General features: G+C 40.6%; 1 protein-coding gene and 1 non-coding gene across 4 annotated transcripts in view; both read right to left on the bottom strand.

Moving 5' to 3' along the window:
- Window positions 1-26726, bottom strand: part of dennd5a (DENN/MADD domain containing 5A) — a 268461-nt gene that overhangs the window by 218944 nt on the left and 22791 nt on the right. For 2 of the 3 annotated variants that reach the window (XM_060838913.1, XM_060838915.1), the window contains exon 2: window positions 763-828. The exons of the other annotated variant lie outside the window; for it this stretch is intronic. In XM_060838913.1, the coding sequence (XP_060694896.1) occupies window positions 763-828 (66 nt within the window). The remainder of the gene's footprint in view (window positions 1-762; window positions 829-26726) is intronic. 3 annotated transcript variants of the gene reach the window in all.
- trnai-aau (transfer RNA isoleucine (anticodon AAU)) lies at window positions 22458-22528 on the bottom strand. Its single transcript has one exon. It is a non-coding gene; the product is annotated as a tRNA-Ile (tRNA).

Here is a 26726-nt window from a genome sequence, read left to right as displayed (position 1 = left end):
AGACAAGATTCATTAAGTACTCATCATAAAAGTGATCAAGAATGCACAAAGATTCTTACACAGCAAATGCTGTAAAGTATTATTTAAGATCAAAATTTATATAGCTTTAAATGTGCATAACAAAGCTTTAAAAAGTGCAGTGCTGACTTTTGTAAATCCAATTTAAAAATGGTGCAGTTTCAAATTTTTAAATTGCCTTAATTCAAAAAGATCATTGCATAAATTTGAAAACTTTTTTAATCCAAAAGTGATATTAGTTTAAATATAATATTTTTTGCGAATCTGATAATGCCTCTATTCTAAACATAAGCCAATTATTTAGTGTTATTCCTTTGAAATTCCAATAGGTTAACAAATAATGCCAATAGTTAAGGTTATTTTTTCCATTGGAAACAACTATCATTAGCCATTATTGTATTGTTCAGGATTAATCAAGAGAAAGCTACTAGCACTGCCAATTGGTCTTTGTTCCACAAAAATCAAAGCTTGCTATGGTTTGGAATTGTATTAGATAAAGAGAAAAGCACACAAAAGAGAGAGATTGCATGTTTTCAAAAGGAGGAGGAGCTTTGTAAATCACCACAGTTTTTTTAAAAAGGCTGTTCCAAGAGCTGTATCCAGGCAAGGAGCCTAAAATACAATCTGGAAGTTCCATCACCTGCTAAGCAACATTGCTGTGAGAAAGAAGGATCTGGAAAGTTAAAAGATCAAAAGGTCACTAGAGCCACAGGGATGACATAGGACCATCAGAAGGGATTTTACCTTCATCTGTACTTGAACTGACACGGCCATCTCTGCCTTTAGAAGCCTGCAAGAGCTGGCATAAAGCTATATAATAAATAAAATAACAATTAATTACAAATTGATTTGTTTATGATACACATAATAAGAGAAAAGAAATGAGTGCGTTAATAAAAGTGTGTAAGAGATACCAGACAAATACAAATACTGAATGGATGCTTTCATGAAAAGTAAGTGGCAGTTTTCCGTAACTGGTATAACATTTACCATGTTTACTTCTAACATATAAACAGCAAATTATCTCAACACTTATAACAAGCACAGTGTTAAAACCATTTTTGAAGTGATTAATAGGAACTTTGAATTTGTTCACTTATATGAACAAAGACTTTGCTGATAATTTTTTTTAAAATTGAATCAAAATCATTTATTTGGAATTTGAAAATCTATTGACTATCTGCATCCCATCTAGGACTAAATATAAATACAACTCTCAAAAGTTCTAAAAATTTGAAACATAGAAATAAAGACAAAGAACTGCGGATGCTGGAAATCTGAAATGGAAGCAAAACGTTCTGAAGAAACTCAGGTCTGGCAGTATCTGTTGAGAAAAATACAGAGTTAAAGCTTTGAGTCCAGTGACTCTTCACCAGAACTGAAAATAACTGGGAAAAGGTGGTATTTATATAAATGATGGCGTGGGGTGAGTCAACAGAATACATGGAAGAGGAACCAAGAGAAAGAGAGAGGTAAAAAGGAGAGGTAGGCAAATAAAGAGATTGGTGATGAGAAGCCGAGAGAGAGAGAAAAATGCTCGTTAGTATGCTAATGAGAAGTGTAAATGGTTGAAAATGGGTTGGCTGGGCTGGGAGCAATTTGTGCAAGACAGCACCTACGGGTATGGAGAAAGGGCAACAAACAGGACTCTGAAATTATTAAACTCCATGTTGAGTTCTGAAGGCTGTGAGGTACAGAAGTGGAGGAGGTGGTGTTTTTTCTCCAGCTTACATTGAGCCTCACTGTAGCACTGCAGCAGGCCTGCAACAGAAACATTGACATGGGAGCATGATAATATGTTGAAGTGGCAAGCAATTGGAAGCTCGGGGGTCATTTTTACAGAGAAAGTATGTGTATTCGGGAAAGCATTGGGCCAGTCTAAGTTTCACCTCCCCATTTTACTGGAGACTACGTTGTGAGCAGCAAATACAGTAGACTAGATTAAGTGAAATGCAGGTAAATCACTGCTTCATTTGCAAAGTGGAGCTAGAATAGTGAGGATGGTGGCGGTAAAGGGCAAGCCATACATCTACGACAGCATGGAAAAATGCCTGGAGTATGAGGAGGTCTTAGGAGTGAAACAGGTATGGACCAATGCCTCAGAGAGAGCAGTCCCTGTGGATTGCTATCACATTAGGATAATATGTAGCATTATGCAGAATTTCATTTTTCCTTTACCAAATGAGTATGTTTATTTATGTTTTGGGCTACTTCGAGGGACAGCATTTACATTTCCTTACGATAAACTGTGTGCATTAACTAATTATACATCTTCATTGAATGGATTTCATTTTGTAATAAATTGAATGCATCGTCACACTGATCCCACTACTTCGTGGGTCACAACAAAATTTAAAATTAGAGTACCCAGGTCTTGATAGGGACATATACGTTTTCTTTATATTAGATTTATAATATAGATGGTGGAAATGACAGCTTCTGATCCTTTGGAAATGCAGGCTGATGGGGTGAAAAGAAAACACCAGGGGCCCACCTATTATTGTTATGGAGGTGAGGGAATGGGTGAACGTTGAAGAGTAAGAAAAGGGTTAGACAAACTGTGATGGGTCAGACAAAGAGTGATGCCAGCAGTTTAAGTATATTTCCTGCACCAGCTCAGGTTATCTCGAAGGATTTTCCTTCGCACACTTTCCCCTTGCCTGAGTGATCACCCTCGGGTTAAACCACCACCAGTTGTCTCCCTCTAATGAGGCAGCAAGCCTGGTGGTCTGTTAGAATTATGGTGACTTTACCTTCACCTTTAATTGGCGCTGCTTCCCACTTTCATATGAAACTGGAAAAAGTTTCAGAGAGCCCTGTCAATCACAGTGATGGGGAATCCTTGGTGGAGGTAAAAGGCAGACATTTCTGAGACACCCATCCTGTAGTTGGCATTATCAGAACAGATGTGAAGGAGGCAGAGAAACTGTGAGAATGGAACGGAGTCCTTATAGGAAGCAGAATGTGAGGATTTGTAGCCAAGATAACTGAAAGAGTCGTTGGCCTTGTAATGGAGTTTGGTGGCCAACATGGAAGGAAAGGGTGGAAACTGAAAGCAAAATTGATAACTTTTTCCAGTTTCAGATGAGTGTGAGAAGCAGCACCAATTAAAGGTGAAGGTAAAGTCATCGTAATCCTATCAGACCATCAGGCTGTTGTCTCATTAGAGAGACAACTAGAGGTGGTTTAACCTAAGAGTCATCACTCAGGCAAGGAGAGAGGTTGCGAAGGAAAATCCTTCAAGGTAACCTGAACTGGTACAGTAATTAAAAACTTACACTAACTGACTCCTGATCATCTCATCGACATACTGGAATTCTGGAGAGGGGCCCAAGTAGGAATCTTCTAAGTAACTCACAAACAGACAGGCATAACTAGGACCCATGCAAGTACCCATGGCCATGCCTTTGATCCAAGAAAAATGAGCAGAATTAAAGGCAAAATGATTCAAAGTTTCACTGAGGAGCTCTAATCCAGGACCGGCACCTTGTTGGCATGTAGTGCTTTTCCATTGGCACTCTCGGGGAGGGTGGGAGAATGGTTGATTTGATATGCTGGCACATAGACTTTAGTGCTTCATTGTACATTATTGCACAATACTAATGTACACGCAAGTTTATTCCATGTGCAATTAGTCATTTTGAATATTCCTCATTTTACATTGAAGGATGTCGTATGCTTGACGTCTCAACTGGCTAGCTGGGCCAGATGAGCTGACCTTTGATGTTGCTAGCAATCTTGAATGCCCTAGTCATTTTCAACAAACCAGTCTCCATGCTTCTTGGTAGTAAATCCAATCGCAATTTTGATGAGTTTCCCCAGACTTCTGGAATGGAATCAGCAATGAGGTCAGAACATTGTAGTCTGATCTTTAGGTTTGCTTGGTCTCTATCTCTTGAAGCTGTAGATTGCCAGTTGCCTACGCAAAATTTCTTTGATAGATTGTCTCTCGGTATGTTCTTGGGCATAGGCTTGAGATACAAGTTCAGCTTTGTATCATAATCAGCACTGGGCACAACTCTAATATGCAGGAAATCCTTGAGGTCACACTCACACTCCAAGACATAGTCTATTCGGTGTTATTTTCTCTTCAAATACTAGTAAGTGCTGGAGAGTCACAGCAAGTTAACAACACCTCGTCTTTCACTTGGGTACCTCGCAGCCATCAGGATTCAACATTAAGTTTAATAATTTCAAAACATAATCACCCTCCTCCATGTTCATTTCCCTCCCCCAACAACCTAGAGTGTGATCAGAAGAAAAACATTCAATGCTGAGCAACACAACAGTTTACGGAGCGGTTGACAAAAAATTAGGATTGGAAGACTTCAAAGGATAAAGGGAAGAGTGACAGAAATTTTGAAACATTATTCTGGAGAAGAATGAGGATTTTAAAATACTGTATCACTCAGACATGGCTACAAAAAAAAAATCATGATTAAGAATTAAAAATTACATTGATATACAATACTCTTGCTTTCTTAAATCAATGTATATGTTGAGGTGCAACGGGGGTGGTATATTCAAAATTTGTGAGAAGATTTGTAGCTCGGGTGCTCGTTGTGGTTCTGTTCGCTGAGCTGGGAATGTGTGTTGCAGACGTTTCGTCCCAAATCTAGGTGACATCCTCTGCGCTTGGGAGCCTCCTGTGAAGTGCTTCTGTGATGTTTCCTCCGGCATTTATAGTGGTTTGTCTCTGCCGCTTCCGGTTGTCAGTTCCAGCTGTCCGCTGCAGTGGCCGGTATATTGGGTCCAGGACGATGTGTTTGTTGATAGAATCTGTGGATGAGTGCCATGCCTCTAAAAATTCCCTGGCTGTTCTGTTTGGCTTGTCCTATAATAGTAGTGTTGTCCCAGTCGAACTAATGTTGCTCGTCATCCACGTGTGTGGCTACGAAGGATAGCTGGTCGTGTCATTTCATGGATAGTTGAATGGATACGGATCATTACCTGTCTTCCTGTTTGTCCTATGTAATGTTTTGTGCAGTCGTTGCATGGGATTTTGTACACTACATTGGTTTTGCTCATGCTGGGTATCGGGTCCTTCGTCCTGGTGAGTTGGTGTCTGAGAGTGGCTGTTGGTTTGCGTGCAGTTATGAGTCCTAGTCATCGTAGTAGTCTGGGCTGTCAGTTCAAAAATGTTCTTGATGTATGGTAACGTGGCTAGTCCTTTGGGTTGTGGCATGTCCTTATTCCGTTGTCTTTCCCTTAGGCATCTATTGATGAAATTGCGGGGATATCCGTTTTTGGCGAATACATTGTAGAGGTGTTCTTCTTCCTCTTTTTGCAGTTCTGGTGTGCTGCAGTGTGTTGTGACCCTTTTGAACAGTGTCTTGATGCAACTTCTTTTGTATGTGTTGGGGTGGTTGCTTTCATAGTTCAGGACTTGGTCTGTGTGTGTGGCTTTCCTGTATACCTTTGTGGTGAATTCTCCGTTCAGTGTTCTCTGTACCATCAAGTCCAGGAATGGGAGTTGGTTGTCCTTTTCTTCCTCTCTAGAATCTGATTCCGGTGAGTGTGGCGTTGATGATTCGGTGTGTGTTTTCTATTTCTGTGTTTTTAATGATTACAAAGGTGTCATCTACATATCTGACCCAGAGTTTGGGTTGAATTTGCGGTAAGATTGTTTGTTCTAATCTTTGCATTACCGCTCTGCTATGAGTCCAGAGATTGGTGAGCCCATGGGTGTGCCGTTGATTTGTTATATATTTGGTTGTTGAACGTGAAGTGTGTTGTGAGGCACAGAGCCAGTAATTTGAGTATGCAGTCTTTATTGATAGGTTCCCAGTCTTGTTGTCTGTTCTGTATGTCCAGCAGGTTGGCTATTGTTTCTCTGGCTAGGGGGTGGTATATGTCACACATGTAGAACAAAGTGGAAAGAAGGAATGTGAAGCAGATTTTTTTTGCTTAAATATCAAAAATCAGCCATTTCATTCTTTCCTCACTATGGAATGCCATGCAGGTCTGCAATAAGGCTCACTGACACATTAGAATGCACATATGACAAGTTACAAACAAGATGTGAGGAATGCATTGTTGCACTGTCACAACAAAATTTGAGTACCCAAATCTTGATGTGGACATATATGTTTTCTTTATATTAGATTTAGAATGAAAAGATCGATCAACCAACTTTCTTCAATAATTAAAAAAATATCAATTTTTTACAAAATTGACAATTTATTATAAAAATGAAGATGTACAATTAGTTAACGCACACAAACTGTAGTAAGAAAATGTAAATATCGTCCCTCGAAGCTGCCCAAAACATATATAAACACAGTCATTTGGAAAAGGGGAAAAAGAAATTCTGCATTAATCTACTTTCAAAAGACAAATTGCTGGACATGGGTCCATCCAAAAACATGCCTACCATCGATATCAGGCTCACCAGCCGACAGTTCCTTGGCTTTTTCTTACCACCTATCTTAAATAGGCGACCCACGTTAGCCAACTTCTAGTCTTCCGGCACCTCACCTATGGCTATTGATGATACAAATCTCAGTAAAGGGCCCAGCAATCATTTCTCTAGTTTCCGAAAAAGGAATAGGGTACATCTGATCAGATCCTGGGGATTTATCCATTTTTATGTGTTTTAAGGCATTCAACATCTCCTCTGTAATATGGATATTTTTTAAGATGTCGCAGTTTATATCTCCACATTCTATAGCCTCCTCCACAGTAAATGCTGATGCAAAATACTCATTTACTATCTCTTTCATCACCTGCAGCTCCACACATAGGTAGCCTTGCTGATCATTCAGAGGCCCTATTCTTTCCCTAGCTACCCTTTTGTCCTTAAATGTATTTGTAGAATCCATTTGGATTCTCTTTAACCCCATTTGCCAAAGCTATCTCATGTTCCCTTTTTCCCCTCCTGATTTCCCCCTTAAATCTACTCTTACTGCCTTTATACTCTTCTTGAGAATCATTCAATCTCTGCTGTCTATGCCAACCATCTGCTTTCTTGTTATTCTTGACCAAAACACAATTTCTCTCATCATTCAGCATTGCCTACACCTACCAGCCTTGTCCTTCACCCCAATAGGAACATACGGTCTCTGAACTCTTGTTATCTCATTTTTGAAGGCTTCCCATTTTCCAGTCAACCCTTTCCCTGCGAACATCCATCTCCAATCAACTTTAGACAGTTCTTGCCTAATACCATCAAAATTGGCTTTCCTCCAATTTAAAACTTTAAGTTTTAGATCTGGTTTCTCCTTTCCCATCACTATTTTGAAACTAATATAAATTATGGTCACTGGCCCCAAACTGCTCCCCCACTGACACCTCAGTCACCTGTCCTGCCTTATTTTCCATGACAAGGTCAGGTTTTACGCCACCTACAAACAGACCACCACCAGAGATATATTTCCCTCCCTTCCCCTACCTACATTCTACAGAGACCATTCCTTCACGACTCCCCCATTAGGTCCAAACCCCCCACCAACCCACCCTCTACTCCTAGCATCTTCACTTGCTGCTACAAGAAGTGTGAAACCTGCACCCACACCTCCCTCCTCACCTCCATCCAAGGCCCCAAAGGATCCTTCGACATCCGGCAGAGATTTTCTGTACATCCAAGCACCTCACCCACTGTGTCCTTTGCTCTCCTCTATATTGGGGAAATAGGACGGCAACTCGCGTAATGTTTCAGGGAACATCTCTGGGACACACCCACCAAACAACCCCACTCCCCTGTGGCCGACCACTTCAACTCCCCCTCCCTCGCCGCCAAAGATATGCACGTCTTGGGCTTCCTCCACAGCCACATGACACCTGGAGAAAGAACACCTTATCTCCTGCTTTGGGGCCCTCCAACCACACGGCATCAACATCGACTTCATTAGTTTCCTCATCTCTCCTCCATCACTCCCACACCTCATCCCAGGTCCAACCCTCTAACTCGTCCTCTTGAACTGTCCTACTTGTCCATCTTCCTTCCCACGTATCCACTACACCCTCACCTCCAATCTATCACCATCACCCCCCGCCCAACTGTATCCAACAGAGTCTTCCCAGCTACCTTTCCCCCACCCCATGCTCCTATTTATCCCTCAGCATCCCTTACACCCCCACACACATTTTTGATGAAGGGTCTACGCCCAAAACATTGATTCTCCTACTCCTCAGATGCTACCTGACCTACAGTGCTTTTCCAGCGCCACACTTTTCGTCTATAAAAAAGGGACAGTCAACCAGAGTATAACGCAAGGACTAGTCTCTTTAGAATGCAAAGATTGGAGGAGGAGGAGGAGATGTGTCAGTTAGTGACATCATGCTAGAGTATCAGTTGAATACAGAACTGGTGGAATAGAAGATAGTGACAGAAGGAACCCTATTGTGGTTCTGCAAGGGAGGGAAAGGGAAAAACAGGAATGCAGACAATGTGGTGGACATGATTGCGTGCCATTTCAGATATAGTGGGGGGAATCCTTGGTTGAAGAAAAAAAAGATACCCCAAAAGCACTGTTTCACAAAGCTGCATCATCAGAACAGATGCAACAGGTACAGAGTAACTGGCAGAACGCAATGGAATTATCTGTGTAGGTTGTAAGAAAGTGAAGTTGAAGTGTTGAGAAAGTCAGTGGGTTTATAATGAAAATCAATTGAATAGAAATAGAAACTGAGTAGTTCATGAAAGCCCTTGGAGAGTTGGAAAAGGAACATTGCTTCAAATTTTCACCATTCGCTCAAGTTCAAAGTTAAAGAGGTTTTCTAATTCAGTATAATAGCAGGGACACATGGTGTAAAAATAATACAGAACAAATGCACCAAGTTAAATGACAGACTGTTCAACGAGAGAACAAATGGAAACTAGCTAGACCTCTATTCAAAGGAAGGAACAAGACCCTGTGAATAGTCCTAATGGAGCTGGAGATTGGGCCGGAAGTACAGAGAGATTGAACACTCATATCATGGGAAAATGAGATGGTAATTAGGGTATGACAATTGGAAACTGAAATGATGTCAGAAGATGTAAAAAAAAAAGTAGGGAGAAGCCAGACAAGGAGAGAAAAGATTAAATTAAGATTTAAGGAAATCAGGTTGGTGGGATAGCAACAAACAAGTAAGTCTAACAGGGCAGTCTGTTTATGACTTTGGTGAAGGAAGTAAAAGCAAACTGTTCAGACTTGGAGGACTATGAGGTAGAAGGCTGTGAAGGGAAGATCAGAGGATATTAGGTCAATTACTGTTCTGAAAACAATGACATCATGTCTAATGGTGTGTCAGAAGGACAATGTCAGACAGTAGATATTCAGCCTCTGCAAGATAGCTAGCAATGTTTCTGACAGAGACCTGTGCCTTATTAGCAGCTTTGACAATCATAAACTGAGAACACAGTGCAGCAAGTTCAGAGAGAGAAATAGATTAATGCAAGTGAGGGGAGAAAAGAAATTTAGATGGTTGATGTAACACTAGCAGTTTTCAATGAAAAGGTCAATACACTGGATGGGCAAGAGGTCAGGGAAAGACGGTCATGTGGAAGGAGACAGGTAAAAAGAGACTATTAAGCAGGGAGAGGACATCTAGCCAAAGAAGTGCACATAAAGGCATAAAATTGATGGAAAAAATGCTCATTATAATGCCAAACTCAAAATTCATTAAACTGATGATACAAATGGATAAAACTGAGATCATTTAGCATTAAAGAGAGGAAGTTTGAAGGGTGAGACATTCATGATAAGGAGTGAGATTAGAAGGAATGGGGTCAGAGGATGAGGAAGGGCAAGAGAAACATAGAGGGGTGCAGTACCCATGTGTTTTTGGAGCTTACGGTCCTTAACATCCAAAAAAACTGAAAAGGTTTTTCTTAAAAGGATCTGGTGAATTGAAGAACGAAACCAAACTATTTTGAGATAGAGCAAAAAATGTCAGGATTACATATGAAGTGACAAATGGCAAATGGCACTTTGCATGTACCTCAGGATGAGGTGAGAAGAACAATCTGAAGAATGGTAAATGCTGAGGAGATATCTGTAATCATGGGTGGATCCAAAACACAATCCCATTTCCCAGTTCTGATGAAACATCATAGGCTTGAACTGATGACATTAGTAACATCTTTGAAGAGAAACAATCTGCTGAATATTTCCAGCATTTTCTGTGTTGTATTAAAAATGAAACATATTCAATGACACAGCCTCCACTGCTTGTTGGAGGAATAGAATTTCGAAGTCTCAGCATTACCTGGGAGATGTCTTATTTCAAAATTATGCCTTCTATTTCTAGCTTCCTCCACAAGAGATAACATCTTTTTCGCACCTAACTCCGCTAAGCCCCCTCAAAATTTTCATGTTTCAATAAAATCATCCATCATTCTTCTCAACTCCAATACTTGTCAAACATGTCCAACTTTCCCTATAAGATAAACTCCTCTTTTCAACATAGTTAGCCTTCTCTAAGTGTCTTGTAATGCATGTAATGTCCACCTAAAAGGTAAATAAAACTGCACATATTACTATAGCTGTGGTTTCAGTACATCTGTAATGAAATTTCCCTACGTTTGCAGTAAAGGGCTAATGTTCGGTTTCCCTTTCTAATTACTTTTGGTACGAACATGCTGACTTTTGTGATTCATGTCGATGAAGTTCCTCTATGCCACAATATTTCACCACTTAAATCATTTTTTGTTTTTCTTATTCTTTCTACCAAAAGCATAGAACCTCACCTTATCCTACATTGAGTTCTAATTGCCAATTTTCTGCCCCTCACAACCTATCCATATCCTTTTGTTTATGCCCTGTTTATATTTTACTTTCTTACCTATGTTTGATTCTTCAGCAAATATGGCTACAAAACAGTTGGCAAGTTTATGCAAATCACTCATGCAGAACATTAATAGTTAAGCCAGAAGGACTGATCTCTTGGCATCCCACTTGTTACGGTTTCTCAACTTGAAAACGATCCAATTATTCTGACTCACTGTTTGCTATTCATTAATTCACGAATCCTCTATCCATGCTAATATATCCCTCCAACACCATGAGTTCTTATTTTGAACAATAACGTTTAATGTGTCATCTTATCAATTGGGTATTGGAAATTCAAATACACTGCACATACAGATTCCCAAAGATCTCTGAAAGCAGCTCAAATCAGAGCTGAACAATACACCAAAGTTCTAGGTTTCTGACAAATCTTAGATAATGGTACAGGAGGCTAGGCTATAAGAATTACAAGTATCTAAAAATCTTCTACTGTCAGGGCCAAAGGACAGTCCATTGTTATGTCAATATTAAGCAGGCAGTAATTTAGGTTCATCAGTGATTTTATTACCTCTCAGCATGACTTTGGCAATATGTTTCTGCCCAGCCTACACTGCATTAATATGTCAGTTCATCCATAATATCAGGACTATCTTAGCCAAGGGCTCGGGGTGAAGTGGAGACAAGTCATGTTACAGAGGTGATACTGTTGATAATGAGAAAGTCAAAAGTTTTATTTTAAGTCAAATCGCTCACTGAGGTTGCCACCTCAGACAAAAATCGGGAAGTAGATGGAGTTATCACAGGGAATGAAAAAAATTGTTTCAGTATTCTCAAATTTTAGTTAGGGGAAATTTCTTCTCATCCAATACTATATGTCAATAAACTATGGAACAAATCAAACACGGTAAGCTAAAAATGAAAATAATGTTATCAAATTGACCAAATTGTATTAGGTTTGGTAGTGATCAATTGCTAAATTATTAGTATTACTGATTTCATACAATGAGAAACAACATGTTTATTTAGCCTTTAAAGATATTTGCAAAAGGAACAGTCTGTCCTAAGGGTGAGAAAATCCAAAATTTAATATTAACAATATTCATGTACGTGGAGGAGTGAGAAAAAGATGTGTCTTGTCTCACTGTGCAAATAAGCAAAACCGAATTATAGTTGGTGCATTACTCTTGCTAGTGCTTCAGCTGCTTTTCCAAAATGATACTGTGAAAGTGAAGTGCTGTCACCACAGTTTTCTAATATTCAAGCACAGCTATGCAAGTACCAATTCATTTTCATTCAATTTGTAACTTCAGTCATCATAGAGGTAAGAGGGAACCAGTGTTCAGAAAATAGATTTTACTTTTGGTCCAGAGCAAACTGGCCCCATTTTTTTAAAATACAACTTTTTAATCTTTATTCCTTGTGTTCCTCAAATGTAGAACACTTATCAAATTATTTGCTGATATTTCTTCAGGGACTATTACTCCATAATCTTTTAACCTTTACAGTCAAAATGAACCATCTTGTCCATCACCTTGTATTGCCACAGAAGATTGGGGTGGCCAAGTTATTGCATTTATTTAATACTGAGATAGGTAGGTTCTTGATTATCAAGGGGATCAAAGGTTACGGGTAGAAAGCAGAAGAATGGGGTTGAGAAGCTTATCAGCCATTATTGAATGGTGGAGCAGACTCGATGGGTTGAATGGCATAATTTCTGCTCCTACGTTTTATGATCTTATTAACATGCCGTGCTTACAAACTTAAAATTTCTGCAATACTTTCCATATGCTACTCGTAATCTTACCAAGTATTATAATTACCTCTAATAGAATCCTCCCAGCTCAGTTTAGAAGAGTGGTCAAGGAATGGAGAACAAATTATGAGCTTTTTATAACAGACACTTTAACCCAATGCTTGTGTCCTGTAACCTCACTTTAGTGATGACATGTATGCCTCCTCTCCACTCACCTAAAACCTTAAGTAATCTTTCATCCATCTTTAATTTCTCCTATTGCCACTTTCCTCCCTCTAGTCCCTGCTTTTGATCTGTTAGATGATCTGGTAGACTTGTTCCTGTACTTGTTCTTATGTTCATCCCACAATCAAACACAAGACTCAATATCAATTTACTTCAATTTTTAGTTGCACCATATCACCCATTAACCACAAGCCAGTTTTCTCACACTTAGATTTTTTGAAACAATGTTTTTCCTCATCTTATTCAAATATATTAACTTGCATTTGGTAGTGTTCCTGAAAAAACAGCAATTCATCCTGAACCTACCTGAGTGGCATTATTCATGCACAATCGTTTTCAGGTATTCAATCTAAGAGAATGATTTCTGGTAGAAGTAATGAAGCATGAATGCAGGTAAGTACATTAACAAGTTAGCTAGTTATGTGCTTTCTCTTCTCCACTTTTCAATTTAATAAAATCGTCTACTAACATTTGACATCAAGTCTCGTAAGAGAAGAATGCTATTTGGACAAAATGGCAGAAGATAACAGTCATCATCACACCACAAAATGAAATCAATGTCTTCAGAAGAGAAAATTAAAGTAAATTGACAAAGTGAAAGAAGACATATTTATTTTAGTTGGTATTTTATTCAATCAAAAGAGGTGACCATTGAACACAGGAACATCCTCTTAAAACTTAAATTCACAATTACAAACCTGAAAAGAGTTGATAAAAATAAATCTAGCTCCAGTTTTCCAAAAATAAACAAGCTACAGTCAGCAACACATTAACCAGCTAGATTCTGTTTCAAATTCCTGCTTCAATTTCTTTCTTTCAAACAGCAAATCAATGATCCTGATCTTGCTGCTGAAGTGCTGAACAGAAAGGAGGCAGGAGCCTAATGGCAAGTGACAATCTACATCGTGCCTTACATTTTAAATCTCCTGAGAACAGTGGCTTTGATCAAGTCGACGCCTACAGTCACCTGCCATTCATTCAGGCTAGAATTTAGAAAACATAGCTTGAACTAGGGACAAGAAGAAAAAAAGTACAAAAGTGGGCAGTTGTCCAAATAAACAAAAGGAAGAGAAAGAAACTTTAGTTACAGTGGAACTCATCATGAAGTAGAAAAATATTTCAAATTGATTATTATTTCCACTGTATAATCACTGCTATGAAAACAAACAAATGAGATTTTCATTTGTTTCTAATTCCAACTTCCAGTATATTGCAGTCAATATCAGTGAAAACTTGAGTGCACTTCAGTGCAGAGTCAACTCTGCGTCCTTGTGCATGAATTACAGAAAATTAATATGTAGGTACAGCAAGTTATAAGAATTTTTGGCATTTATCCCCAAAGGAATAGAGTATAAAAGAAGGAAAATGTTACTTCGATTGTATAAGGTGTTCGTGAGACCACAGCTAGAGTACTGCGTACAATTTTAGTCCCCTTATTTTGAGGAGAGATGTAGTTGCATTGGAGACACTTTAGACGAAGTTCACTAGATTGATTCCAAAGATGAGGACTTTGTCTCATGAAGTCAATTTCAGGAGTTTAGGCCTATACTCTCTGGAGTTTAGAAGAATGAGAAGACATTTAATTGAGGCATATAAAATGCTAATGGGGATTGACAAAGTAGATACAGAAAAGATAGTCCCTCACATAGGGCAACCCTGAACAAGAGATCATAATTTTAGGATAAAGGCATAGCAGACTTGAAACAGAAATGAGGATCAGTTACTTCTCTCAACAGACAGTGAATCACACTTTTGACTGTAATTGTACAGGGCCTTGGCAAGACCACATCTGGAATATTGTGCACAGTTTTTGTCTCCTTATCCAAGGAAAGATGTTCTGGCTTTGGAGGGTCTATTCAAAGATTTACCACAGTGATTGGTAGGATGGTGGGACCGACTTTCGAGACTTGATTGATTAGGGCTATATTCATTACAATTTAGAAGAATGGTGGGGGTTGATTGTGGAATCACATAAAAACTGTAAAATTCCAATAGTCTAGACAGACACAGAAAGAACATTTCAGATGATCAGTCTGTCCAGAACCAGTGGTCACAGTTTAAGGACAGGTGATAGACCACTTTGGACTGAGATGAGGAAAGATTCCTTTACCCGGAGAACAGTGAGTCTATAAATTCTCTGCTACAGAAAGCAGTTGAGGCCAAAACATTCAAGAAGGAATTAGAATATAGTCTTCAGGGTTGAAAAGATCAAAAGGTAAAGAGAGAAAGTGGGAACAAGGAACTGATTGATCATAATAAATGGCACAACAGGCTTGAAAGTCCAAGTGGCTTACTCCAGGTTCTACTTACTTTGCTTCTGTGTCACCATACTCTACAATTCTGACCACTGGGAGGTCGAGCAGCTGACTTAAATGACTACCAGCAACATTGTTGAATATTTACAAGCACACTTCGACTAATATAGAATTCCTAATGTTGTGATGAGGGACAATTGCCCTCAGTTCACAACTGAAGAAATTAACAGTTTCATAATGAATTGGTCTAGATATTCCATTGGCCAGAACATTGTTAAAGCAATGCACACTGGAGCTGTGTGTCAGGATCATGAAGAATCCCAGTTGCTGCTGACTCCATGAGAATTGTCCAGGAAACTGAAGATTCTGATGGACAATTCCTTTGCACATGGAGGCCTCAGAAAGAATTAAATAGCAACAAAGAACTCAGAGTTCCAGTTCAGTTAATCTAATAGCTACTCAGGAAATGTTACCAATTAAAGACCTAGTTTAATTCCTGGGTAATTTTTAAGCTGACCACCCCAACTCCTTATATCCCCTGAGAGTCCTGACAACTATTCCCCTGACCAAACCCTCCATCCACCCAGCCAGGACACAACATGCATCTCCTCCCAATTAGACCCAAACTAATAACTGCACTGGACCAGATTCTCCTGCATAAACATATCCAAAATCCTTCCATCACCAACCTGACTTCCCCTGCCATCCCCCAAAGCTAAATGCAACATTGCTATCAAGGCAACTCTTTTAAAAAAAAAGTTGACTTGAAATATAGTTGACAAGCATGCAATATGGCATTTGAAAGATGAGCTCCAACTAGCAAAAGTATACAAAGGTAATACAGGAGGTAACATAGACGAAAAACTTCAAAATTAGGTTCAGTGTAGCCAGTATATATGAAAGGTGTTTAAATCTCTCTGAATAGTTCATTTTGTTGCGTGGAGTAGAAATAAGTCATATCCAATCTCTGGGCAGTATAAAGAAAATTAATCTCAGCTGGGGTAGCATTTTGGGTACTAAAATTAACATATGAAACTGACAGCGAAAGTCTAATGTTTAGTTTCCAGCTAAAGCCAAAATATGGAGCTTATTTCTACAAAAAAAAATTCCCTAGGTTAAAAAAATACTCAAAACAATAAAACATCATAATAACTCATTTACACCTGAAGAAGAGAAGAGACGTCAAGCGTGATAATGTTCACATTTAAATTCATAGAATGCAGTGCTCAACTGATGATGCTGGTGCACCAATCAATGGCAGGGCATCTCTCCGAAGTCCAATCCACTGCTACATCAGTGGAGCACATAGAAATTTACATATCAGGAGTTTGGAACTGACAAAAGGCAGTATTATTTAGAACGTTGTTTATTGGAGCCAGTGTTGCACAATGGTAAATTTTTAGTTGCACACCAATTGAATGCAATGCTCCCAATCAAAAATAAATTTTTAATAAGTAAATGAAATAATTACAAATTCCTGCATGTAACCTCCAAACATTCTTAATAAACATTCTGAATACCTGAATCTTTGTGGGCAATTGAAGAAATGCGCATTGCTACAGATTTTCAAACTATAAATGATGCAGCTAAAGACTGTAATCGCATTGAATTTAGCTGTAACTACAGCCATGCAAATAGCAAAAACTGCAATACATTGTGTGCTTTAAGATGCAGCAAAGTTATATTTCTGAAATATATAATAAAAGCAATTGTCCTTATTCAGTCACTGTAAATTAGTGGCTATGATGTTGTCACAAAGTAGCATTAATATCTTTACTACTATAAAATAACAAGTCCTCTGACTTAGTATTAGAATGTTGTGGGAGATATAGTAGCGATAAATGGAGAGCTCTTCAAAATACAGGAATGCCATGTTAACCTTCTTCTATCACATATAGGTGCTATGTATAAGTTGGCAAGATTTAAGGTCCTAAAAGAAAACCTGAATCATATGGAGATCTCTCAGCAGCTGGGATGTGGATCTCTAAGTGACATCATATGTACTTTTAATGTACTTTTAGCAGTAAGATAAGCATACAGAGCACAGTAGCTGGAAGGTACAGCTTCAAAACCTATTCCTCTCCAAATCCTTCAATAAAATACAAAAAGGTGATACCTATGCTTAATATTCTCTTTAGCTACCTTCTTATAAGCCAGAAGTAATTTTCTAGCCAAGCCAAAACATAGAACAGTAGGGCACAAAAGTAAAAATATGACAAAATGCAGAAAGCAAGCAATTAAAGGGAAGACAACTAGAGAAAACCAAAAACAAGATAAAGATGAAAGAAGGAATGTAAATTCATTTTGCACCTTGGACATTATTAAAAAAAAATTGGGACATTATGGCAAAGGATTACAATCACAACAATAATAACACATAATGCAATGAGATGCAAGACCAGTCGGTGTTGATTGACAAATGAACGTTTCCCAAATACCAAGAGAGTCCTCTACACTTCTTGGCAAGGAAACACAAGAGCTTTGATTTCAGCTCATCTGGATGGTAACCACTGACAATGCAGCATTCCCACAAAACTTCATTTCAGCATTAATTTAGATCAGTAACAAACTTGCTGTGGTTCTTGAACCACTAATTCTGACTTCAACGGAAGGGCATGAATGCTGAGCTAAGTTGGCAACTCTGAGGAAAAGGCACTAGAATGAGATATACAGGACACACACTATAACCTTCAATTAGTATTGAGCAATGTCACAGGAGATAAAACACAACATGAGCTCAGTGTATCGGAGTGTGTTACAGAACATAAAGGAAATTCTTAGTCCACAGTTCTTTTGAAGTAATTTATACAAAACATTGAACATAAATATCTTATGGTGTTGAATCAGCATAAGCTCAGCCCCTCACAGGATCTGCTTTCACTGAATGAGCTCTCAAACTAGAAATCAGACCAGGGCAGAGGAAATCCTGCCAGATACCACGAAGACAAATGAAGGCTTCCATTTATTAATAGGACAATTGAAACTCAACCGAGCATCAATTCCTAAATGGGCCTTTAAAATGAATTAGAAGCATGATAAACATTTCAGTCAATAAGAACCACAAGATTCCCAAAGATCAATAAGCATAAAAACAAATTTAGGATTGGACATTCCCATAAAACAAAGGAATAACCTAATTTAGATACAGGATATTGACTGTCACCGTGAAACTGTATCTCGGCACAGGTCAAAAGATAGAGAGGAAATTAAAGAGGGGGAATGTAAACACAATAAGAACTGCACCCCACTTTCTAAAATGGAAAATTCAATGCCAGAGTTCAGTATGTGTATTCACATTTAAACATATGAACAAAGGAGAAATAGGTCATTCAAACCTACAAGCCCCTTTGCCAATCAATAGGATCATGGCTGATCCTATTGGTGTTCAGAATTCCATATTCCTATCTAGCTCTATTATCTTAGCTTCACTGATCCACCCTCCACTACTTCCTGAGGGACAGAGTTAAAAAAATGCACAGCTTTCAAAATATTTCTCTTTGCCTATGTTCGAAGAGGAGGGGGGGTGAGAATAATGCCCCCCAGTTCTAAATTCATCCATAAAAGGAAATGTTTTTCACATTTGTCAAGTTCAATCAGGATCATATATGTTTCAAGCATGCCACCCCACTTACTTCTGAGCTCCAGCAGAAATAAGCACAGTCCATTGAATCTTTTCACATAAGACAACCCGCTCATTCCAGCTATCAATCTAGCAAACCTCCTCTAAACATCTCAAATGCATTTGCTTCCTTCTTTAAATAAGGTGACCAAAATTGCACAAAGTATTTGAGATATAGCCTCACTGTATAACACCCTGTATAATTGAAGCAGAACATCCTTATCTTTATTTTCAAATCCTCCCACAATAAATATCTTTCCATTTGCCTTCTTAGTTTCTTGTCGCACCTGCATATTAATTTTTGTGATCGTTACACTAGAATACCTAGGTCCCTCTGCACCTCAGAATTTTGCGGTCATTCTCTGCTTAAGTACTATTCTGCATTTTTATTCTTCCTGCCAAATTAAACACCTTCAGACTATCCCACACTATATTTGATCTGCTAGTGTTTTGCCTGCTCATTCTTCTTGTCCTCTATCAAAGTTTGTGTTATCTGTAAACCTATCTACCATGCCTTCACTTCCCTCATCCAAGAGTTGTTCCTCAGAGTTTTGAATGATCTTAAGTTAACATGATATAATATGGGAGGCTAGCCTAAAGGGTTTCTTCCCTGCCTCCTCCTTCCTTCCAACGGCACTCCCACTCCCTGACCCAATAATACTACTCATTCAATTGAGCAAACGGCATTGTTACTACTCAACAGTCTCGAGGTAATACTGGAAACATGCCCCCTTCATAAAGAACACAGTATTCCAATGCAAATTCCACAAAAGTCTGCATTTTAATACAGTAATACTTCACTGTTGACAGTAATAAAAACCACTGTAGTACAAATTAAAAGAATAAGAGACTTCCTGACAGGCATGTACATTAACTAAGTGTATTGTTTCATTGTCTATCATTTCGCATGATCCATTTTTAAAAAAAATCTTGAATATCCATTTAGGCCAAGAATAAACAAGCAACCATCTCCCAAGACACACTGCAATTTGGCACATTATAAAGAAACAGTAGCATTAGCATCACATGAAGAATAGGAAACATGCTGACACCATTTGCAGCTGCTCAGTACAAAATTACTACATTCTGAACTGAAATGACAACACTCTCACAGCACTGAAGCCTATATAAATAGGAGCTGCAATTTTAAAAACAGCCAAGCATTATGCAAGCTACCAACCACCCAAAGGTTTCACAGATCTGGCTCATTTCATACATCTTTAATCTTTTAGCTAATTTAGACATAGGAATGGAAGTAAGGCCATTCAGTCGATCGAGTCCACTCCGCCATTCAAATCATGGCTGATGGGCATTTCAACTCCACTTACCAGCATTCTCCCCGTAGCCCTTAATTCCTTGTGACATCAAGAATATATCAATCTCTGCCTTGAAGACATTTGGCGTCCCGGCCTTCACTGCACTCTGCGGCAATGAATTCCACAGGCCCACCACTCTCTGGCTGAAGAAATGTCTCCGCATTTCTGTTCTGAATTGACCCCCTCTAATTCTAAGGCTGTGTCCACGGGTCCTAGTCTCCTCGCCTAATGGAAACAATTTCCTAACGTCCACCCTTTTCAAGCCATGTATTATCTTGTAAGTTTCTATTAAGTCTCCCCTAAATCTTCTAAACTCTAATGAATACAATCCCAAAATCCTCAGCCGTTCCTCATATGTTAGACCAACCATTCCACGGATCATCCATGTGAATCTCCGCTGGACACGTTCCAGTGTCAGTATGTCCTTCCTGAGATGTGGGGACCAAAACTGGACACGGTACTCCAAATGGGGCCTAACCAGAGCTATATAAAGTCTCAGTAGCACAACAGTGCTTTTATACTCCAACCCTCTTGAGATAAATGACAACATTGCATTCGCTTTTTTAATCACGGACTTAACCTGCACTTTCTGCTGGTCCCAGCTCTGTTTTTTCTTCTTTGAAAGAGATAAATACCCATGTCAAAACTGTGACTAAACAAGGCAGAATTTAGAAGAATGTGGACTTAATGTCAGCAGTCAATGATTATTTTCACCAAACCAATTGCAGTACAGTTCACACATACAATGAATGTTGGATGATCGAGATGAGACAAAAAAAATGGTGGTTTGGTACAGTCATTCTTCTGTATCTGTGAATTTGCCTATCTGCGCCAAAAAATAATTGTTGTGTCACCATAGTCTTACCAGACCATAGGGACTGCCCTCATTTGAGAGTAGCAACTGGCGGTGATTTAACCTGAGGGCCACCAGACCTCAGACGAGGGAAGAGGTTGAGAAGAAGAGTCCTTCACGGTAACCCCAAACCAGTGATGGGAACTGAACCCACGCTGTTGGCATCACACTGCTCTGTAATCCAACAATCCAATCAATTGCGCTAAACCGATCATCAACATCCACAGGCAAAAGTTCTGTGACCAGTTTCGCAACAATCCAAAACTAATTTTAAATGGCATGCAGTGGGTAGCCATACCATCTCAGGAGAGATGCACTGAAGTGAATGTAAATGTGGGTACTCAATTGTGCACTCCCTCCCCAACCCGCAGTTGGATACTTTCAGCATCTCGTTCCCTCTTCTTTCTCTTACTTTGTCTTGTTGAGGTTGGTTGGGCGCATCTCGCTCTCACTTTTACACTTGTGCCCATAGTACAAGCCGGGATACCAGGATAGACTATGCTGCATTGCATTAGTTAAGGTCTTTCATTTAGGCTACTGGCTGTATAGATATTGTACACCTATTCATGTTAATTTTCATTCTCTGAAATTACAAAACCATACTGTATTTAAGTATTAATATAACATCAGTAACATTTATTATTTTAGTCCAAAAAGTAATGGGCAATTAATTTCACCACAGGTTATTAAGATCTGCATTTGCAGAGGAACAGAATCCTCAGGGACACAGAGGAATGACTGTAAATAGTGAGGAGGATAGTCTTAAGTACCAGGGATATAGAAGGGTTGGGCAGATGGGCTGATCAATGACAAATGGAATTCAATCCAGGCAAGTGTGAGGTGATGGACAAAACAAACAAGGCAAGAGAAACCATGATGAATAAAAGGACTCTGGGAAGCACCGTGGATCAGAGGGACCTTGGTATGCATGTCCACAGGTGCCTTAAGGTAAATTAAGTGGTTATGAAGGCACATGGGACACTTGCCTTCATTAACCGAGACACAGAGTTTAAGACCAGCATGCAAGCACAGCAGATAATCAAGGAGGCAAATGGAATGATGGCTTTTATAGCTGAAGGAATAGAATACAAAAGGTAACAAAGTATTGTTGCAACTATACTAGGCATTGGTGAGACTGCACCAGGAGTACTGCATGCAGTTTTGGTCCCCTTATTTGAGGAAAGATGTACTGGCATTGGAGGCAGTTGAGAGGAGATCAGAGTGGTGCTGGAAAAGCACAGCAGGTCAGGAAGCATCCGAGGAGCAGGAAAATCAACGTTTCGGGCAAAAATCCCTTCATCAGGAATAGAGGCAGGAAGCCTCCAGGGTGAGGTTAGATTACTTACAGTGTGGAAACAGGCCCTTCGGCCCAACAAGTCCACACCGACCCTCCAAAGAGCAACCCACCCAGACTCATTCCCCTGCACCTAACACTACGGGCAATTTAGCACGGCCAATTCACCTAACCTGCATATCTTTGGACTATGGGAGGAAACCCCACGCAGGGGAAACCCCATGCAGACATGGGGAGAATGTGCAAACTCCACACAGACAGTTGTCTGAGGCAGGAATTGAACCCGATTCTCTGGCGCTGTGAGGCAACAGTGCTAACCACTGTACCAATGTGCCACCCATTTGTAAATGCAATCGCCGACCCTGTCAAAGCTCTGCGAACCTAACTGGCTGTCTCACCTCAGCCCTACACTTGGTCACTGTGGGGATTGAACCCACAACCTTGGCGTTATTAGCACCACACTCTAACCAGCTGAGCTAATCCCCGGTTGAGAGATAAATGGGGGGGTGGAGGTGGGGAGAAGGTAGCAAAGAGTACAATAGGTGAATGGGGGTGGGGATAGAGGTAATAGGTCAGGGGGGAGGGGGGACAAGATAGGTGGGAAGGGAGATTGGCAGGTAGGACAGGTCATGAGGACAGTGCTGAGCTGGAAGGTTGGAAACGGGGTAAGGTGAGGGGAAGGGAAATGAGGAAACTGGTGAAGTCCACATTGACGGCCTATGGTTGAAGTGTTCCAAAGCGGAAGATGAGGCGTTCCTCCTCCAGGCGTCGGGTGGTGAGGGAGTGGCGGCTGAGGAGGCCCAGGACCTGCATGTCCTCGGCAAAGAGGGAGGGGGAGTTGAAATGCTGGGTCACGGGGCGGTGGGGTTGATTGGTGTAGGTGCCCCGGAGATGTTCTCTGAAGCCCTCTGCAAAGAGGCATCCAGTCTCCTCAAATGTAGAGGAGACTGCATCAGGAGCAACAGATACAATAAATGACGTTGGTGGATGTGCAGGTGAAACTTTGATGGATGTGGAAGGCTCCTTTGGGGCCTTGGATCGTGGTGAGGGAGGAGGTATGTGCGTAGGTTTTGCAAGTCCTGCGATGGCAGGGGAGGGTGCCAGGACCAGAGGGTGGTTTGTTGGGAGGGGGTTTGGACCTGACCAGGTAGTCATGGAGAGAACGGTCTTTGTGGAAAGCGGATAGAGGTGGAGAGGGAAATATATGTCTCTGGTGGTGGGGTCCGTTTGGAGGTGGCGGAAATGTCAGCGGATGATGCGGTTAATGTGAAGGTTGGTAGGGTGGAAAGTGAGGACCGGGAGGTTTTGTCCTTGTTATGCTTGGAGGGATGGGGTTTGACGGTGAAGGTGCGGGATGTTTGAGAGATGCGTTAGAGGGCATCTTCAACCACGTGAGAAGGGAAATTATGATCTCTAAAGAAGGAGGCCATCTAGTGTGTTCTGTGATGGAATTGGTCCTCCTGGCAGCAGATACAGTGGAGGCAGAGGAATTAGGAATACGGGATGGCATTTTTGCAGGAGGTAGGGTGGGAAGAGGTGTAATCCCAGATAGCTGTGGGAGTCGGTGGGTTTGTAAAAAATGTCAGTGTCAAGTCAGTCGTCATTAATGGAGATGGAGAGATCCAGGAAGGGGAGAGAGGTGTCAGAGATGGTCCAGGTGAATTTAAGGTCAGGGTGGAATGTGTTGGTGAAGTTGATGAACTGCTCAACCTCCTCGTAGGAGCAGAAGGTGGCGCCGATGCAGTCATCAATGTAGCGGAGGAAGAGGTGGGGAGTGGTGCCAGCATGGACATCCAATCCCTGTACACCTCCATTCGCCATGACCAGGGCCTCCAAGCCCTCCTCTCCCAAATCTCCAACAGTACCCTTCCACTGACACTCTCATTCATTTGGCTGAACTGGTCCTCACCCTTAACAATTTCTCCTTCGAATCCTCCCACTTCCTCCAGACCAAAGGGGTAGCCATGGGCACACCCGTATGGGCCCCAGCTATGCCTTCAGCTTCGTAGAACAGTCCATCTTCCGTAGTTACACTGGCACCACTTCCCAACTCTTCCTCTGCTACATTGATGGCTGCATCGGCGCCACCTTCTGCTCCCACGAGGAGGTTGAGCAGTTCATCAACTTCACCAACACATTCCACCCTTGCCTCAACCTTCCACCTATCACCTCCATCCCCATCCCCATTCACCTGTTGTACTCTTTGCTACCTTCTCCCCAACCCCCCCCACCTTTAGGAAAGGGGTAACACACTTAAATCATAGTTGAGGAGAAACTACATCGCCAAAGGATTGTGAATCTGTGGAATTCACTACCACAAAGTACAGTGGATGATGGGACAGTGAGTAAATTTAAGGAGTTAGGCAGATTTTTAATTGGCAATGGGTTGAAGGCTTATGGGGAGAAGAGCATATCAGCCATGATTGAATGGCAAAATAGACACGATGGGCTGAATGACCTAATTCTGCTCCTATATCTTATGAGCTGAGGTAAAGTTAGAATTAGGTAAAGTTAATATGACCCATTCAAAATGATGAAAGATTTAGCAGCAATCTAGGTGTCTTCAATATATCGTAACAGTCGCATGACACCATGATCTCTTGCTATAAATTCTATGTCTTATGATTTTGCCCCACTAGTTACCTGATGAAGGAGCAGCGCTCCAAAAGCTATTACTTCCAAATAAACCTGTTGGAGTATAACCTGGTGTTGTGTGATTTTTAACTTTATCCACCCCAGTCCAACATTAGCACCTCCACATCAGAACTAAGGGAAGTTATGCTGGAACTGTCTAAAACGTTGGTTTGCTACAACTAAAGTTGTATGTGCAATTCTGAAATCCACATTGAAGGAGGGATGTGATTGCACTGGAGAGGATGCAGAGGAGATTTGTCAGGATGTTACCTAGGGTGGAGAGCTTCAGCTATAAAGAGCAATTGAGGTTGTTTCCCATGGAGCGGAGAAGACGAAGTGGGAATATAATGGAGATGTTAAAAATTATGGGGGACAGAGACAGAAAAAATCATTGCCCCATTGTACAGGGATCAATGACCAAGGGGCATAGATTTAAGGTAAAGGGCAGAAGGTTTAGAGGAGATGTAAGGAAAAGGTTTTAAACCCAGCGCATAGTCAGAATCTGGAACTCACTGCCTGTAAGGGTGGAAGAGGCTGAAATCCTCATAACATTTCAGAAGTATTTAGATTAGTATTTGCAATGCTAATGATGGAAGTGCAGGAAAAAAGGGAATAGAATAGTGAGGTGAATGTTTTTGTCCAGCACAGATCTAATGGCCTGACGAGCCTTCTCGTATGATGTAGACCTCAATGATCCGATTAACTAAATTAAATCTATAAAGAATGTAAAACTCAAACACATATTCCCAGTTCATCAACTTCTCAGCACACAGCTCCTGCCCAAAAAAAAAAGTCAAAAGGAATTGAATCTATTGTTTTCCTTTCTTTTTTCCATGTTCTCTGTGGTAGATTGGCCAGCACTCACCTCCCCTTGACTGATCAATGCAACATCCAACAAGCTGCCAGTCATTCAGCATAACACATCCTGGTGCTAGAATGTCTGCAGAGCTTTTAGAACAATAAATAACTTACAATTATCTTTCCAGGACAATTCCCATGTGCAAAAAAACAAGCTGCTGTTCAAATTTCAAAGTTCAATTCTTCATTTCAGCTCTCAGATCCAAAACAAAAATTAAAAAAAAACACAAAGACATACAGGTGTCCCCTGCTATCCAAAATAGAGCCTTTGAAACCATTCATATGCCAAAATGTCATAAAGCAAAGAAGCAATTACCATTCATTTATATGGGAAAGGTTTTTGAGAGTTCTCTGACCCAAAACATAACCTACCAAATAACACAAAGCTTAAACTAACACTAACACTAACACATAGTAAAGACCGTTGGAAGTCGGACAGGTGGGAGGTATGGGAGACTGGGGTGTAGGAGAGAGAGAGGAAGAGGGTTGTGCAAAAGTGCAGCTCGACCCATGTGGAGGGACATATTCTGACCGGGTTTCAGCAATTTCCCAACATGGGAAGTGCTGCATTTTTGCAAGGGAGCAAATCCAGGACCCTACAGCGCCTGGGTGACTTCTAGGCTGGCGAGTGGCACCATATTCAATCCAGTCGATAAGAAAATAGTATCACCTGCTGGGGCAAACTGCGGGCCATCTTCAAACCGAGTTTCACAATTTCCCAACATGGGAAGCGCAAGGGCGAGAACCCAGGGCTTCACACTGCCTGGGTGACTTCCAGGCCAGCTAGCGGCCTCAGATTCAGTCCAGACATTCGCAGTAGGTGTCCCTGACTGGGGCATGCTGCAGGCCATATTCTAACCGGGTTTCAGCAATTTCCCAACATGGGAAGTGCTCCATTTTTGCAAGGGAGCAAATCCAGGACCTTTTTCCACCTGGGTGACTTCCAGGCCAGCTAGTGACACCAGATTCGATCCAGTCAATGTGAAAATGGTATCGCCTGCTGAGGCAGGCTGTGGGCCATGTTCTGACCAGGTTTCAGCAATTTGCCATGGTGGGAAATGCTCCATTTTCACAAGGGCGCAAATGATAGCTCTGAACACATCTTGCTAATAGATGCACAAAATAAATTGAGATAAAGCACAGATGCTCACAGACGCAGTTCAAAGCTATGGCGGCTTGATGCTGAGAT

Source organism: Hemiscyllium ocellatum, chromosome 18 (assembly GCF_020745735.1).
Source record: "Hemiscyllium ocellatum isolate sHemOce1 chromosome 18, sHemOce1.pat.X.cur, whole genome shotgun sequence".
Lineage (NCBI taxonomy): Eukaryota > Metazoa > Chordata > Chondrichthyes > Orectolobiformes > Hemiscylliidae > Hemiscyllium > Hemiscyllium ocellatum.
This window is presented reverse-complemented; position numbering and strand designations above follow the sequence as displayed.